The sequence below is a fragment of the Pangasianodon hypophthalmus genome, chromosome 7 (assembly GCF_027358585.1).
Source record: "Pangasianodon hypophthalmus isolate fPanHyp1 chromosome 7, fPanHyp1.pri, whole genome shotgun sequence".
NCBI lineage: Eukaryota > Metazoa > Chordata > Actinopteri > Siluriformes > Pangasiidae > Pangasianodon > Pangasianodon hypophthalmus.
The window spans coordinates 14,531,512-14,548,246 of record NC_069716.1 but is presented as its reverse complement, the minus strand read 5'-3'; the positions used below and the strand labels follow the sequence as shown (position 1 = coordinate 14,548,246).

The following is a 16,735-nucleotide window of genomic DNA, read 5'->3' as shown; positions in this document are numbered from 1 at the left end:
TTGTAAAAATGGTGTTCATCCCTCCAGCACAGCTGTTCTGGTGTCTTGGGGGAGCCCAACATTTTACCAGCACACTTTATGTTGGTTGTTGCTTTAATTTGTCTACCATTAAGTATGTCATATGAAGGAAAAGACTGTGTACAAAAACATTTTTTTCATTTTCGATTTGCCCAATTTACTTAAAACGCATGTTTAAGAAGAACTGATTCATTTGCAAATCTCCCTTCACTGTACAAAACTGCAAGAACCATTGTCCAAAGCCATATACAGGTTATTGATTATGGACTCCCTCAAAACATGATTCATTAATAGTCATTAACAGGCAAATCTAGTGAGTCATAAATTTAACTGAATAAAAACATTATAGAATCAGTTTTAAAAAATTAAATAAAATTAGCATTAAAAAAGTAAGCAATTGTAATTATTCAAACACTCTATAAATACATTTAAAAATAACTTTACACTGTTCCTTTGTATTTTCCAACTTCTCACTTTTTCTATTTTAGTGATTCCAGAACAGACTTGCCAAACTTTATGCATTTTGCCTAAGAACTCCAAAATTTAACACCAGAGTACAGTGTTACAAATTATCACTCAAAAATATGCAAAAAAATAAAAGAGCAGTCATAGCTTACTCCCCAATGAAACAGCAGAAACAGCAGAAGTAACTGACTTATGCATCTGGAATGATTCACAGCTCTGTACATGTTTTGAACTCTGATATTAACTGACACCCTGGAAGCCCCGCCCCCCTTTCTCCCATTCACATTAGTCATCTATTGTCTTGCCTCGAACTTCCTGCTTGAAAGATGTGGCGAAGTAAGTTTTGTGCAATAAATGACTTTTTTTGGAAACAATTTTTGCTTAAATGTTTTACGGAAAATGGTCAAAAAAGGTGTACTTTTGGCCAAAAGAGGCACTTTTTTGGACGAAAGAGAAAAAAAAAGATTAAATAGGCCTACAAAGAAGTGTCAGATATGACATTTTACAAATACGTTTAATGATTATGATAATTAGAAAGTGATTCGCTGTATGTTCAGCACAGGTCACTGCAAAAAAAGACTATAAACAAGCCCAAAGGAAAAAGTAGATGCATTTTTCTTCTTTTTCTCAGTCCTTTTGTGGTATATGAGTTATCAGTGATGCACATTTCTGATTTGCGGTACACTGCAAAAAAATTTTAGCCTAGCAAGTTAAAATATTAAACCTATTTCTAGACAATTTTTAAACTAATTTTAAGCTTGAAATAGTCTTGTTCTACTGGCAAACACTTTTGTTCATTTTAAGCCTTTATTCTAGAATGAAGCAAAATTATCTGACAATAGAATTTAAATTAATATCTTGAAATTAGTAAAAATGGTTTAATAGGATAAATTGGATAAATTTGACTATATTTAAGATATTTTCACTTGCTAAGATTTTTTTTTTTTTTTTTTTTTGTGTAACTGCTATAGACAGATATTATTCTCAGAACATGGAAGCCATCCTCACTGAACAAAGACCAAGTTCATTAACATGATACTAATAGGACATTATGCATTTTTTTTTTCATCAGTGGTTTGCTCCAGTAGCATACTGTACTGAGGTACAAAATAAAACCACATTTCTACCATATTTCTGTAAACACAGTATATTTCTGTTAAATATGGTATATTTCTAGCTATGTATAAAGCACTGGCACCAACAAGAGACTTGTGCTTGAGACTTGCCTGTTTAATGTACAACTCCAAACATCATTTCAAGTTTTTGAAGACTGTTTGGGCGATGCGTGTTCTGCCTTGTAGCAGTTTGAGAATTTGATCAAGAAAATATTGATACATGATTACCATTAAAACATGAGTAATTTAAAGAATGGTCTATAAAATATGCAAAAAAAAAAAAAAACCCCAAAACTGACATAATTAGGTATAAGACTGACAATTTTGAATTTATATTACTCAAATTTTAAAAGTACCTTTGCACTAAGTAAAGGGGTGAAATGTATCGATGAACTAAAAATATTAGGTAGGCTTTACTACATGTGCATATATATATATATATATATATATATATATATATACACATACACACACACATATCATGCTGACATGTGCGGGTGGGAAGGAGGACTCAAGAGACAGGCAACTTTAAAACAGTGCTTCTTTTATTTTTTAATTTTTCTGCAAGCACTTTTCAGTGTTTTCTCAATCACGGACACACACATGCACAAACACAAACACACGTAGTTCAGCTCGGCTCTCTCTCTCCGGTTCAGGGTGTTTCCTAAAAGACAAACAAGCCACACATAAATCAATTCGCTGTGATTACACAGGTGAGAATAATTACATACTGGTTTAACCTGTCTCCTCTCTGTCCGCAGCTGATGCTTGACCATGCCCCCACTGCCACATACCCCCACTGCCCGACCCAGGTTGGGGAGCCATCCGGCCTGCAACCAAACCTACGAAAATAGCCTGCCAGCCCCAAGAACTGCCTCACCCTCTTTTTGGTCTTGGGTCTTGGGGAGGCCGCAATCGCTGCGGTTTTATCAATTTTGGGATATACCTGCCCATGTGGAAGACCGGATACTGTACTTCCACCTGTCCAGTTGCACACTTCTTTGGATTTGATGAGTGCCCATCCGTTTCAAGGATCTCAGGACAGCTCTCAGACGTTGTAAATTCCGCTGTCAATCAATACTATAAATGATTATGTTACCAAAATAAGCAGCGGCATATGCACTGTGTGGGTGGCGTATTCTGTCCATGAGATATTGAAATGTCACTGGGGCTCCAAACAAACCAAATGGAAGGGTGACAAATTTGTGTAACCCAAACGGTGTGGAAAAGGCAGTTTTTTCTTGGGATATTGGAGTCAAGGGAATCTGCCAATAACCCTTGGTTAAATACAGTGTCAAATAAAAAGGAGCCTTGCCTCATCGATACAACAGTTCATCAATGCGTTGCATTGGGTACACTTCAAATATAGACACAGTGTTGACTTTCCTAAAGTCCACACAAAAAAAAAAATGGACCAAGCCATTGGCCTTGGGCACCAAGACCACTGGGCTACTCCAATCATTGTGGGACCTCTCGATTACTCCCATGTCAAGCATAGCCTTCAGTTCATCCCATAGTCACTAGGGGCGAGTGCGTACCACCACACCTGGAAGAGTCTCGATGTCGTGTTCAATGAGGTCCGTGTGACCAAGTAGAGACGAAAACACGTCAGAGAATTCCCCTTGCAACCTGCCAAACTGTGTTCTCTGGAAGGGTGAGAGATGGTCTCCACAAGAGACCAGGGTTAATTGGGCAGCACATTTTAAAATTTACCTCCGGTCCCAGCTCCTTCCTCTTGGGTACTACAATTGTCAGAGCCACACGAACCACCTCTCTCCACAGTTTTAGGAGGTTGATGTGGTATATCTGTAGTGCATCACCTCTATCCGTTCGCCGAACCTCATAGTCAACTTCTCCATCTCTCTGTGTGACCTCAAAGGGCCCTTGCCACTTCGCAAGTAATTTAGAGCTCGACGTTAATAGTGGAATGAGTACATTATCTCCCCATGCAAATTCCCATAGCCGAGCACCCCATCATAGCGTTGGGACTGCCGTTCTTGGGCCTGACTCAAATTCTCCTGTGTTAAGGTGACTTAAGGTGTGGAATTTTTCTCTCAGATCCAGAATGTTCTGAAATTCATTTTTGTTGTTAGAAGGTCTTGCCTCCCAAATTTCCCTAATGACATCCAAGATGCTGTGCACCTGTAAAATATTGCACCAGTAAAATATTTTTTGTACTAATTCCTGAAACCCTGGCCAAGAATTAAAGGATGGGTGGGGTGAGGATTAACCACCTCCTCTACTCTATGCTTTTGCCCCTAGAATTTAACAATGACTGGCACCAGCGGACACTTGTGAACATCCCCGCGCACACACCTCACGTTAACCAATCGTGCATTTACCAGTGCCCCGCACTGAATCAATCTTTGATGGACGGTGGTCTGGTTACACCCAGATTCCACAAAGGCCTGATGTTGATGTGTACTCCCTTGTATACTGACTGACATGCAGTACGTTCCTGCTCAATTGGGGGAGGCCTGCAGCGTATCAGGGATCCTGATCAGTGTTCCCGCTTCTATTAGGGAACGCTGGTTCTGGACATGCCTGGCTTCCCTTCCGCTCCAGCCAACCTGCCCGTGCTTTGCCCCGGTCCTCCTGGGCATGGGAGGTTCCTCCTTTGAGGAGAGAAAGAGAGAGAGTATGGGGGACATTAGAGAGGAAACAACAGAGGGGTGGGAGGAAAAGCGGGGGGAAAACTGGGTTTGGGGTGCCAGTTTCGGGGTTCTGGCACCTCTGCCCTGGGGAACAGGAACCGGAAGTGGAGGGGGGGGGGCGGATAGAGAGAATGGCAAGCGACCTGCTGCAGCAGACGCTGCCAGGTGATCCTCTGCTAGTTGGATGACTTCCAGGGACATCAGTTGGTGGCACTGGACCCACCAAGAGTAATTATGCCATGCTCCAGGATTAGTGCCCGTGCAGCCAATGTTTCAGCTGAGGCCAGGGACGGATGGCGATGTGTCAATTGCCTTGGCATTAACTATTGCAGAGAAATTATCTTCTGTCCGGACTTTCCCTATGCTAATTATTCAGCAATACTGAAGCTGACATGGCACACCAGTGAGCAGAATTAGATTTGACACTGAGCCAATAAAACAGCCAGAGCCTCTTTCAAAGCATACTATGTCTTCAGCTGTGTCTGAGTGGCTGAATGTGAACCAACAACTGACCCACAATACTCTTACTTAGGTCTTCTGCAGTGAAACTGAAGTCAAACTATCTGTGCCTCAATGTATGACTATATGGAGAGCATTGATGGAGATTTTAAAACTGTCTACTGAAAGCACGTTGGCCTGACTGCATTGTCACTTACAGAATGTCACAGATTTAGTACTATGTTTAGGCACATGATGCCAAACACTGAATAGGGAAGCACTGCCGATGTCCCGGTGAGTTCTTATGACAATGTCTCACAAATAACACGTACAGGCAATTAGCTAGTGCTGACTGAATTGGAGCGATCCCTCTGATATGCAGCAATTGATCCTTTTGTGACAAAGCTGCTTGAAACCTCACTCCTGGCAGTCAGACACCTAGGATAGGGTGCAGGATGGACCTCCACCAGTTTGATTTATGGATGACACCAGGCATGGTTGGCACAACCATGAGCAGACACATGAAATCAACCCTGTGAAAGCTAACAAGCCCTGGAAGGACCACAGGCATTCCTTAAAACCTCTCTGTTTGGACCCAGACAGGGTTCCCATGCCTGTCTGGAAGGAGTATCACTGAAGACAGTGTTTTTGACTGACAATCACCTCAGCAAAGGGCTAGGAGAGCCGTTTAAGACTCACGGAGGCCCGCTGGCAGTGCTCTGGCCACTGAACCAGATCTGGGGCCCTCTTATTAATGAGATCAGTCAACGAGCTGGTGAGGTCCGAACAATTAGTCGCAAACCTGTGATCATATCCCACCAGCCCCAGCAACTATCTCACCTCCTTTTTGGTCTTGGGTAGGCTGCAATCACAGCAGTCTTATTAATTAGGGGATGCACTTGCATCTCTTTCGAGATCCCAACCCAGGATATTATTCATAACAGTGTCTCCACTACACTCTTCATGGAGAATGTTGTCAGGGACACTGCTTTGGGATATCACATTGCATAGTCCAACAGAATTAATACAAAGCAGTATCCATGCTGACTGGTCTAATGGCCTGATGAGATCCATGTGAATTCTTTTGAGGGGAATCTTGAAGAGAGGGTGAGGGCACAATGGCGCATAAGGGACGGCCAGTGGCATCAAAGCACACCACCTCTGTACGTCACTGCGAATACCTGGCCAATTAAAACGAACCATTAATCGGGCTAGTGTTTTATCTAACCCAAAGTGCCCTTTTTTTGTCCCAAAAACTGGGTAATTGTCTCTCATTGTCAGTCGTTATAAAAGATCCTTAATAATAGCAAAATTGGAACAAGTTAAGCTCTGCCCCTGCATGAACCATTTCCCCATCCATTACAGCCACCTGCTCAAATGCATTCAACATATCGTCACATGACTGTTATAGCAGGAAATCCAATAGAGGCTTGAGGAGTGGAGACAGGTCCTCCCCCTCGGGAAGGGCCCATCGTGTCGTCGCTTGCCCCCGTCCGGTCATGGTCACACAACTTCCCTGGAAGTCACTTCAAGCACAGTCACCTCATGCTAACTGCGGGGACCCACCCAGTCCTACATCATCCATTAATTCAATAAACACCAACCAATCAGCCAATATTACTGGGTGGGAAAGTTGGAGACTAACTGCAACCTTTATGCTATACTATTTTCCTTTATATGCAGGCTGAAGCACAGCCTTTACTCTCCCCGTGGGTGTCCACATGCCAAGGTATCTACAGGTATGTCTCTGCATTATCCTGGAGTATCATTCTGGCCAGCAAGATGTAGTTTAGGGAGGGGCTTGAAAGTAAGGAGGAGGAAGAGGTCAGCAGGCTCTGGATGGTGATTTTGGTGAGGACTTCCTCACTGTGGTTGCTGCAGGCCCACGGGAACCTGATGCTGCTGTTCCTGGATGATCTGCGGCAAGGGATTTGGCTCCACGTCATCGTGACTTCCGTTCTTCAAGCTAATCTCCCAAGCTTTGGCACCAGTATGGCAAATGTCTGCTATCAGCAGGAGTGAAGTGAAGTGAAGTGACTTGTGGCCTAAAAAAACTAAAAAAGGAGAAACTCAGCGTACCCATTACACACAAGCTTTATTTTTTCCAGCATGTTAGAGACAATAAAAAAAGAAAATTAATATAAGTCTACAAATTAGCAATGTTACACATCTAGATGTGGATATCTAGATGTGGAAAGCTGAATTTCTGATCTCATATTCTCTTTTGATCACAGACCCAAATGTCTTCATGGTGAAGCAAAAACTAAAGAATCAGCCTCGCCATTCCAATACTTTCGGAGGGGAATGTATATAAATGGAGAACATGGTGCCATTTACTCCCATCGGGCCTCATTTATCAAACCTTTTAGTTAAGTTTTGTGTAATTGTTTTAGTAAATCTAACTGAACTAAAAGATTTTGCCCGATTTACAAAAGTTATTAAACTCTGAATTTCTTCATACTCGTGTCGGCATGTTCATCAACCATAATGTGCATAGTGCGTTTCTGAAACATCTCATTTGCATTTAGTGACACCCACAATACTCCATAAAAGTTCAAGCACACAGAGAGCTGTAAAAATACAAAATGACAACTAAAGAAAAAAGAAAAGGCAGAAAAGAAGTTATTTTGACTCACTTCCATGTCAATCAGATTTCGTAGTGTAACAGCACCTGAAAAGGTCAAAACCTAGAAAATTGTGAGGCATGAAAATGGATGAGAAGCAAAGAAACCATTACTTTGGAAGAACAACAAGCAGAAGAGACTTGCTTGGGCCAAGAAATACAAAGAATGGACGGTGGAATAGATCAGTGGAAAACTGTCCTTTGGCCTGATGAGTCCAAATTTGAGATTTTTGGTTCTAACCGCCGTGTCTTTGTTAGACGTAAAGAGGGTGAACGGATGGTTCCTGAATGTGTGGTTCCCACTGTGAAGCATGGAGGAGGAGGTGTGATGGTGTGGGGGTGCTTTGCTGGTGACACTGTTGGTGAAACTGAGGACACACTTAACCAGCATGCCTACCACAGCATTTTGCAGAGATATGCCTTCCCATCTGGTTTGCACTTAGTGGGGCCATCATTTGTTTTCCAACAGGACAATGACCCCAAACACACCTCTAGGTTATGTAAGAGCTATGTGTCCAAGAAGGAGAGTGATGGAGTGCTGCATCAGATGACCTGGCCTCCACAATCACCGGATCTAAATCCAATTGAGATGGTTTGGGATGAGTTGGACTGGAGAGTGAAGGAAAAGCAGCCAACAAGTACTCAACACTCCTTCAAGATTGTTGGAAAACCATTTCAGGTGACTACCTCATGAGGCTGACTGAGAGATACAGTTATTGAGAGCCTCCTTCAATGATTTCTGAGTAATGGCTGACTTCTATGCTGACTTGGCTCTTCTGGATTCTAAAAACTTTGACAAGATCATGTCCAACACCAGTGGTCTTCCACAGACAGTATTTCAACAGCAACAGTGGCCAATTTACAAAGTGAGCTCTGAAGTCTGGCTGAACAGTGGGCTAGATTAAAAAGATCAACATTTTATGAATACACTACCAGGACAACAGAAAATGTGCTTGAAGGAGACAATGAGGTGGAGATGGTGTACAAGAGCTGTTCATCTTGCAAGAACTGTCCAGTGTGTTGTTACCATATTTTTAGTCAATACAACCTATTGACCAATGCATACCACATTTTGGGTCTTGCTTACAAGTTCTTACTTGCATTGTTAGTCACCCAGATAGCTTGCGAACGGAGCTTCTCCACATTAAAATTAATCAAGAGTAGGCTCAGGAGCTCTCTCTCAGAGCAGCATCTAGAAGCTTCCATGCTCATGGCTTCTGAAAGAGATGTTTTAATGGCCTTGGAGAGTGATCAGATCATCACTGATTGTGTTATATTTTTATGTTAGTAAGTGGTGTTAAAAATTGTTCTAACCATCAGTGAGCCGGCGTGTGAGGATGTGGCGTGTGGCAGGTCGGGTGTGGTGGACCAGGTGTTGGAGGCTGGGTGTGGCAGGCTGGGTGTTGTGGGCGGATATGGTGGGCCAGGTGTTGCAGGTCGGGTGTGGTGGGCCAGGTGTTGGAGGCTGGGTGTGGCGGGCTGGGTGTTGTGGGCGGATATGGTGGGCCAGGTGTTGCAGGTCGGGTGTGGTGGGCCAGGTGTTGGAGGCTGGGTGTGGCGGGCTGGGTGTTGTGGGCGGATATGGTGGGCCAGGTGTTGCAGGTCGGGTGTGGCGGGCTGGGTGTTGTGGGCCAGGTGTTGCGGGCGGATGTGGTGGGCCACCCCTCTAATGACTCGAATAAATTAATGTGATGGTACATACTGTATTTGTTGGGTTCTTAAAATTACTTGGTCAGTGAAGAATTTTTTGAAAAGACTTTTCACTGTCAAGAAAATAAACACACTCAAATATCGTAGAATAAACCTTTAAATGTCCAAAGCATAACAACTATATTTAAATTACCGTGCATAATGCTGTTTAGAAATGCCACAGCATTAATAAAGCACAGTATCAGCTGTGGAATCGTGTAAAACAGATTTAAAACCGTTTATCCAGGTGGGAATGTTTTCAAGATGCCGCCTGAGGTGTCTATTCTAGTGACTCCATAGCCTCCAACACATAAGGCTACAAAACACAACGGCTGGCCAACAAAGTTCAAGCTCAGAGTTGAAGCTCAAAAAAAAAAAAAAGTTGTACATGTTCTTTACTTCATCACTTCATGTGGCCCTTCTGAAGTGTGTGCACTCTCCTCACTTCACCCCGGAGGTAGAGCCTCAGTTGCTGCTACGACATTTCCTTCCCACTCGCCTCGACAAAAAAAAAAACTTTTCCAGAGGAACAATCCCAGTTTTCCTCCCCCTCCTAACATCAAACAAGCCAAATCGGCAACACGACCAGACCTGAAACCCGAAATGTCTCCTCCGTCTAGAAGATTGCAGACCAAACCCGTGATAACATGTCTGAAGACCTTTCTGATTTCTTACAGCCTTATCTTTTGGGTAAGTTGTTTCTTCATGTAGTGCGCAACTTCGCTGAATTGGACCGTTAGCTAGCCTGTTTAGCTTAGCTTAGCTCCGGTGTGTAGCGCACAATGAGCCTGCACACTCACTGCCATGGATTGACCCAGAACAGCTGTTTGACCAGTTGGCTTTACTAAACTTATTTTATCCGAGTCAAACAGCCAAAATGTACAGCTTTCCTGCAGTTTTCTTTCTTTCGGCTCACCAAACTGAAGGTCAGGACATGACTGAAAGCTTGCGTTTAAATGGTTGCTCTCAAATGGCTTGCTAACTACAGCATAGTTTATGTTCCTGTTGAATTTTGCTAGCGATGTAACTAACGGGTAGAGTGTGAGGGTGTGAGATTGATGAAACCGGAATGATTACACCTTAAACACACAAAAACCAAAATGGAGAGAAACAAATGAGAAAACAGGCGTCCTTTTGTTTGCTTTAAACTTGTTTCAGCACTAGTCAGTAATCACTTCAGATTTGTTTGTATAGTTAGAGGGACACCTACAAAGCTGCTTTAACATTTAAAAATCAGTTGAAATTATTTACTGATATCAAACGTGGCCTTAATGAGTTCAGAGTCCGCGACCATGCTATTTATTACTCTTAGTAATCTCACCTTGCCAGATGGCCTGGTGACGCGGAGAGGACCGTAGAGCGAACACACACACACACACCCCGAGCTGAGATGTTCTCAGGGCTTGGATTTGTCAGATACCAAACAAGACAATGTGAAATACAATATAAAACACTCCCAATAACTAGTGCTTTGCAGCAGTGCTTTAATCACAAGGTATGCACTGAACATAAACATAAACACTTACATACTAAAGTTTCAGGGAAATAGTTTGGAGGGATCAATTACAGGGTTTCACACTGTGTCTGTCTCTTTCCCCGGTTCACACCGGTTTTGTCCCTGTCCCCGGTTCACACCGGTTTTGTCCCTGTCCCCGGTTCACACTGTTTCTGTCTCTGTCCCATACGGAGCCCCGCACATGATATGCGGGTAAAAAAAAATATATATATATATATATATCATAGCCATGTTTTATTATTTCGCTCCCTTGTTTTAAGATAAGATATGATAGGCTTCATTGATCCCACAGTGGGGAAATTCACTTATCACAGCAGCTCACAGACAGTTAAAGTGCAGGAAGAAAGAAAAGTTAAAAGTATAACTATATATACACCTTAGGAATAATAAAAGAAATAAAATTATATAAAATTATAAAATATTGCACAGTTGAACATCACTGTAATGCGGTGTTGTAAAGTCTGACAGCCACTGGTCTGAATGACCTGTGGTAGCGCGCCTTCCTACACTGGGGGTGTAGCAGTCTGCTGCTGAAAGAGCTACACAGGGTCTCCACAGTCCCATACAGGGGGTGAGAGGTAAATTAGGTAAATTGTGGCCACATTAATTCGTTCCCACGACTTACTAATACATGAGCACGTTTTATTAATTCATTCCCTCGTTTTACGTAAATGCGTCCGAGGGAACGAATTAATTAAACATGGCCACGATTTACCTAAAACAAGGGAACAAATTAATAAAATGTGCTCACGTATTAATAATTCATGGGATTGAATTCTTAATTAGTGGCCACGATATATTGTTTTTCACCCGCACGTCATGTGCAGGGCTCTGTAGTCCCCAGTTCACACTGTTTTTGTCTCTGTCCCCAGTTCACACTGTTTTTGTCTCTGTCCCCAGTTCACACTGTTTTTGTCTCTGTCCCCAGTTCACAGGGGTGATCCTGTTAGCAGTGGGAGTCTGGGGGAAGGTTAGTCTGGAGTCCTATCTCTTGCTAGCCTCAGACATGAGCACCAATGCACCATATGTCCTTATTGGCACTGGTGCAATCATCGTCATCTTTGGCCTCTTTGGTTGCTTCGCCACCTGCCGTGGTAGTCCATGGATGCTGAAACTGGTCAGTTCCAAAATTCTATAGAAATTGAAATGTTATAAATATGAACGAGCAAATTTTGTTGTAATGACATTCAAAATGTAACTGTTTCATTAAAGGGAAAGTGAAATTAGTTTGGGTAGCGTCCCAATATTATACAATAAACCAGATACTTGACAGCGTACCTTTTAATTTTATTTACTGTTAGAGGGTAGAATAATTATTTCTATATATTGGTCCATATGTTTCTTGTGTACTTCTGTTTTGCAGTATGCTATGTTCCTGACTCTAGTATTCTTGGCTGAACTTGTGGCAGGCATTTCTGGCTTCGTTTTCAGACATGAGGTGATTTTTATTTTATTAGTTTATGAAGATCTACTGAACTGTGATGTAAAATGCATCCGTTATTAATGGTATTTTTCCCCTGTAGATCAAAGCAGTCCTTAAAGATGTATACTGGAATGCTGAAAGAAAGTACAATACTACAGATGGCAGAAACCAAGCAGTGGATTCCATGCAGACATCTGTAAGAATTTTTATAGAAATTCCTCAGCCAAAAAGCACAAGAACGTCCAATAACACAATAATTATTTGTCTATAGTGTCATTGTGTCTGCAGTTTATATTTAGATGTCCAAGCACCAAAGGTAGAGACATGAAATTTGGTCAATAGATAATACTCCCTCCTGCCACTCAGTCAAGTGCGATGGGCTCAATCTGCCTAATGGTGGCGCTATAGCACAACATTGTGCATTATAGGCCATACCTCAAGAACCCTGTGGCCTAGAGAAAAAATATTTTTATGTCTGATTCCATGGCTAATTCCAAGCCAATATAACAGTTTCTTAGGAACCGGAAGTTTGATCAAGCTGAAATTTTATATACCGCGTCTTTGTACTAATCTGTAAGTGTCAGCCAATCAGCTTTCAGCAGGCATTTCACATGAGTAGCATTGAGCTATCATCAACAAAATTTGATAAGTATGTTCATCTATGGTCTCTTCATTGTTCTATGTAACTGAAGGTGATATTTGCTAAGAGGGTTGGACCACCGCTTGCTGCTATATTTTAAAATAATTATTCTTAACCTTTTCATTTGTGTGATACACTTCTCTGTTTTTGAGCTTTGTGGCTTTTTAACGATTATGTATTTATTATAGGGAACCTTCTGTGCAGCAGATGCTTATTGTGCTTCAGCATTTATTCTATACCATTTATAATATCTCCCATTTATTTTTGCTTATTGAAATCTGTAATCATGCCAGTAATGGTGTACTCCTGTGATGTATAGCTGAAGTGCTGTGGTCTGTACAACTACACTAGCTGGGGACAGACAGAGTACTTCAAGCAGCATGGCATACCGATAAGCTGCTGTATGCCACTGGCTAATTGTACCACTGAAAATCTCAAAGATCTGAACCTGGCTCGAACAGTGGTATACCAGCAGGTGAGATTACAGCCTTCTGTCAGTGAACATGGACCAAATAAAACTGTAACTTATACCTAAGCCATGAAATTAGAAAATGTTTATGTTGCATTTCACTGATGCTGCAGGGCTGCTTCTCTCTGGTGACAACTGCGATGGAGTCTAATTTGGGAATCATCGCTGGGATATCTTTTGGAATAGCATTCTTCCAGGTAAAAGCAAGTTTATTTTGTTCAGTGTTCAATTCTAAAGCAACAGCATTTTTGAAACTTAAGTGACAGTTTGCAGCTGCTGTAGGGGATTTTGTAAGCCTGTCGCTCTGCACAATACCACACCCTTCATCCAAACCTTTCTCTAAATCCCCTCCCTCCAGAGACTTGTGCACACGCACAATGTCTTGATAATGAAAGACAAGAAAAGGAGAGCAACAGTGCACAAGCTGGTTCCTTCCAGGCTTCTAAGAAGCTTAGTAATGTTGACACTAATTGAACTTGTGGAACCAGCTTGGTGTGCAACTGCTTGGTTGGATCGAAAGTTTGCAGCCAAAGCAGCACTTTCATAAACTGTATCCAAGCAAACACAAGTTACAGCTTCTCACTGGCTGTTCATATAACTCTGGCTCATGATAAGTAGGCCTAGCTAGAGTACATCACAGCTGATGTTACTCGTTAACTAGCTATCAAGTATGTTACATGACATTTTGGAATGTCACAGTTTGGGAGGATGATAATTTACACCAGAACCTACAAAGTAAAATAATTCCCTATCAGGCAGCAAAGCAAGCTCGGCTTTCAAACACAATGACTCTCTTTTTTTTTTTCAGGTGTTTAGTGTTGTTTCCTGTTCATTTATAGTACATACATACACATACAAAATAACTGACTGGCAGGGGGAGAAAAAAAACACTAAAAAAAACTATCCTAATTGGTTAATACAGTCAGAGCATGTCGAAAATGTTTAGTTGCTGATTACAGAACCCAGGACAGTCATAGAATTGTTTTCTTTTTGTCAAATTGTTCTTTAAGATGGCAGCTCAAGAATGTAATGAAACTAAATGTGCCTTCATATCTGTTTTAACTTCCGTCACAGCTTATTGGTGTATTCCTGGCATGCTGCTTGTCACGCTACATCACCAACAACCAGTATGAAATGGTCTAGGCATTTCAGGTAAAGCATATTAATAGTTTTCCCATGTTTTTGTGAAATGCTGTCATTTTAATTATAAATGAGCTGCTTTACCAAAAATAGATTTTTGTCTACCACTAACTCTTTACCCAACTGATCTCACAATTTTGTTAATTATTTTACTTCTTTGTTAATGTTGTTAAATAGAAGAGCAGATCTGATTTAATGTCATTCTTGTCTGTTGTAGGGTGGAAACATGAGGTCATCTATGATATACGACACAAAGGGAAGCCATATAGTTTTAGAATTGTTTCTCATTTTAGAAAATCCTCCAGCTACCCTTTTCTTTTTTTAAGTGTTAGTCCATGGCAACTAGATCGAAGGGAGGGATTTAATTTGCTATATAGGGGATCATGTCTTTTCACAGTTATTCATCTTGATGCAGTTATGTGCCTTTTGTAGTTTGTTAATGGAAATTATGGAAAAGATTCACAGAAAGTAGAGTTGGTGCAGGTTTTTGCCAGTGTTAAACTTGTGAAATCAATGGTATATACATTTACTGACTTGCCTTTGGTAGTTGGTCTTAATATTATTCCTTTTTCAGTTTAATAACTTGCAAGTTCCTAGGTCAAAATAAATTATTTTGAGTAGAGGGAAACAAACTGGGGTTACGTTGATATGAGGTGGCATTGTATATTCAAGCCTTATTTCATGTAATATTGCCTTACCAAACAAATGTTGAACTGCAGATCCTTCTTTATGGGCCAACATTTCATATGAATATGGTTCACTGACATTAAGACAGTGATGTATCTTAATAAGAGTCAGTGTATTGTAAGTATATGTATTGCTTTTGTTCATTGAGTGGCTTTATTATAATACTGTATTTAGTTAATGCACATTCCCTGCAACACAACAGCTGAGGGCACATCTGCCCTGATAGTGTGCTTACTTCGAAGTATTTCCAGTTTTCTGTTTTTCTTTTTTTGTGAAACACTGGCATTTCCAAGTTCGCTGGAGTGACACATAACCTGATTATTGCATTTCATTGTCTTGTATGTCTAAGTTAACATTTTAAAGCATGTAGTATCTGTACTCTGTACATTCTGTCAATGATAATTCAGTGTTAATAGCTTGCTTTGAGTTGTGTGAACAGCATGTATTATACATCAAAAAGAATAAACAAGCTTAAGTTATTTTATTGGTCTGTGTGAAATCAGTTCAGGTGTCCCTAAAAATATGCCTAATGTTGGGTGGGTTTTTGTTTTTTAAACCAGCTCTGACAGTAAGTACACAAGGTGGCAGCATTGAACCAGTCTTTACAATTCGCCTGCAGATTTACCTCAGACTAGTGATATTTGTGATCTGTGAGTCTCTCCCTCTCTCTCTCTGTCTCTCAGATTCAGATTCAAGTAGCTTTATTGGCATGGGAAAAGGCTTTACATTGCCAAAGCATTGGTAACATTAAATTACAGATATACACATTTACACAAAATAAAAAAAAAAAAAAAAGTTTAATAAAATAATAGCAATAAGAAGGAAAAAAAACCCATAATGATTAATTTTATTATGCAAATGTTTTGAAGCATTTTCTGCATGTTTACAGTGTTGGTGTTATTGTGTGGTTGGTGGTCCTGTTCTACTGCTTACTCTTTTGTCGTGACAGGATTTCACAAAGCTGGCAGCCAGGTTTGAGCCTGCTGAGGTTTCTCCTAGCAGGTGTGGGAGTTTGTTCTTGTTTGGCATCAGATTGAAGTCTTTTTCATGGGTTGTGAAGTCTCTCTCTGTCTGTCTGTCTCTCTCTTTGTTTCTCTCTGTCTGTCTGTCTTTCTGTCTGTCTGTCTCTCTCTCTGTCCATCTCTCTTTCTGTCTGTCTCTCTCTTTGTCTCTCTATCTCTCTCTCTTTGTCTCTGTCTCACTGTAGTCCTCCTCTTTGTGGATGTAGGCAATGTCGCTGCTTGTGCAGTCTAATTTAATCAACATGGAAACTTCAGCTCTGAGGCAGGGAGACAGAGAGGATCCCTTGCTGCTGGTTGAAGAAGCAATCAGTTATCAGGATAAAGGGAAATGAAGCACAGACACAGCAGGCTCAGTAATATGAATGCAGGGATCCTTTACTGTATTTGTTGATGCACATTTGACAATTATTTAAATAGATTTTATAAAATGTATTTCAAAGCAGTCTTATTTTGTTAGCGAGAAGGTAGAGTACAAGTTCATGAAACATCAGCCATAGTTAGGCGAAGAAGACTAATCACCCAGAATAATGTTGGACACTTTTCCTGTCATGGAACAAAATGGTAACGAGCCGTTTGGGAGCCGAAAGAGTCGTTTCCTAGGGGTCAGGTGAGTCAAATGATCTGACTAACTCAAAAAAGCCGGAATTCCCAGCACTACTTCCGACCACATCTCTCTGTACACTGACTGCAGTGACCGGGCTCGGGTTTACAGCAGTGACCGGCTTAGAGCTGACTGAAACATGATGATTGGTCGGTTCTGACAAGAGAAAAATAACATCTCAATTCAAGGGCGTATCCATCGTGGCGCTTGATTGGCTATTGAGAATGTCAGTCAT

The 16,735-nt window shown here is 41.2% G+C and overlaps 1 protein-coding gene across 1 annotated transcript; it reads left to right on the top strand.

Moving 5' to 3' along the window:
- Positions 1 to 9,434: 9,434 nt before the first annotated feature.
- On the top strand, positions 9,435 to 15,356 carry tspan7 (tetraspanin 7). The gene is made up of 8 exons (XM_026918483.3): positions 9,435 to 9,692; positions 11,447 to 11,635; positions 11,882 to 11,956; positions 12,042 to 12,137; positions 12,901 to 13,056; positions 13,164 to 13,247; positions 14,125 to 14,202; positions 14,408 to 15,356. The coding sequence occupies exons 1-7, from the start codon at positions 9,606 to 9,608 to the stop codon at positions 14,191 to 14,193; spliced, it is 756 nt and encodes a 251-aa protein (XP_026774284.1). The 5' UTR covers positions 9,435 to 9,605; the 3' UTR covers positions 14,194 to 14,202; positions 14,408 to 15,356.
- Positions 15,357 to 16,735: the final 1,379 nt, after the last annotated feature.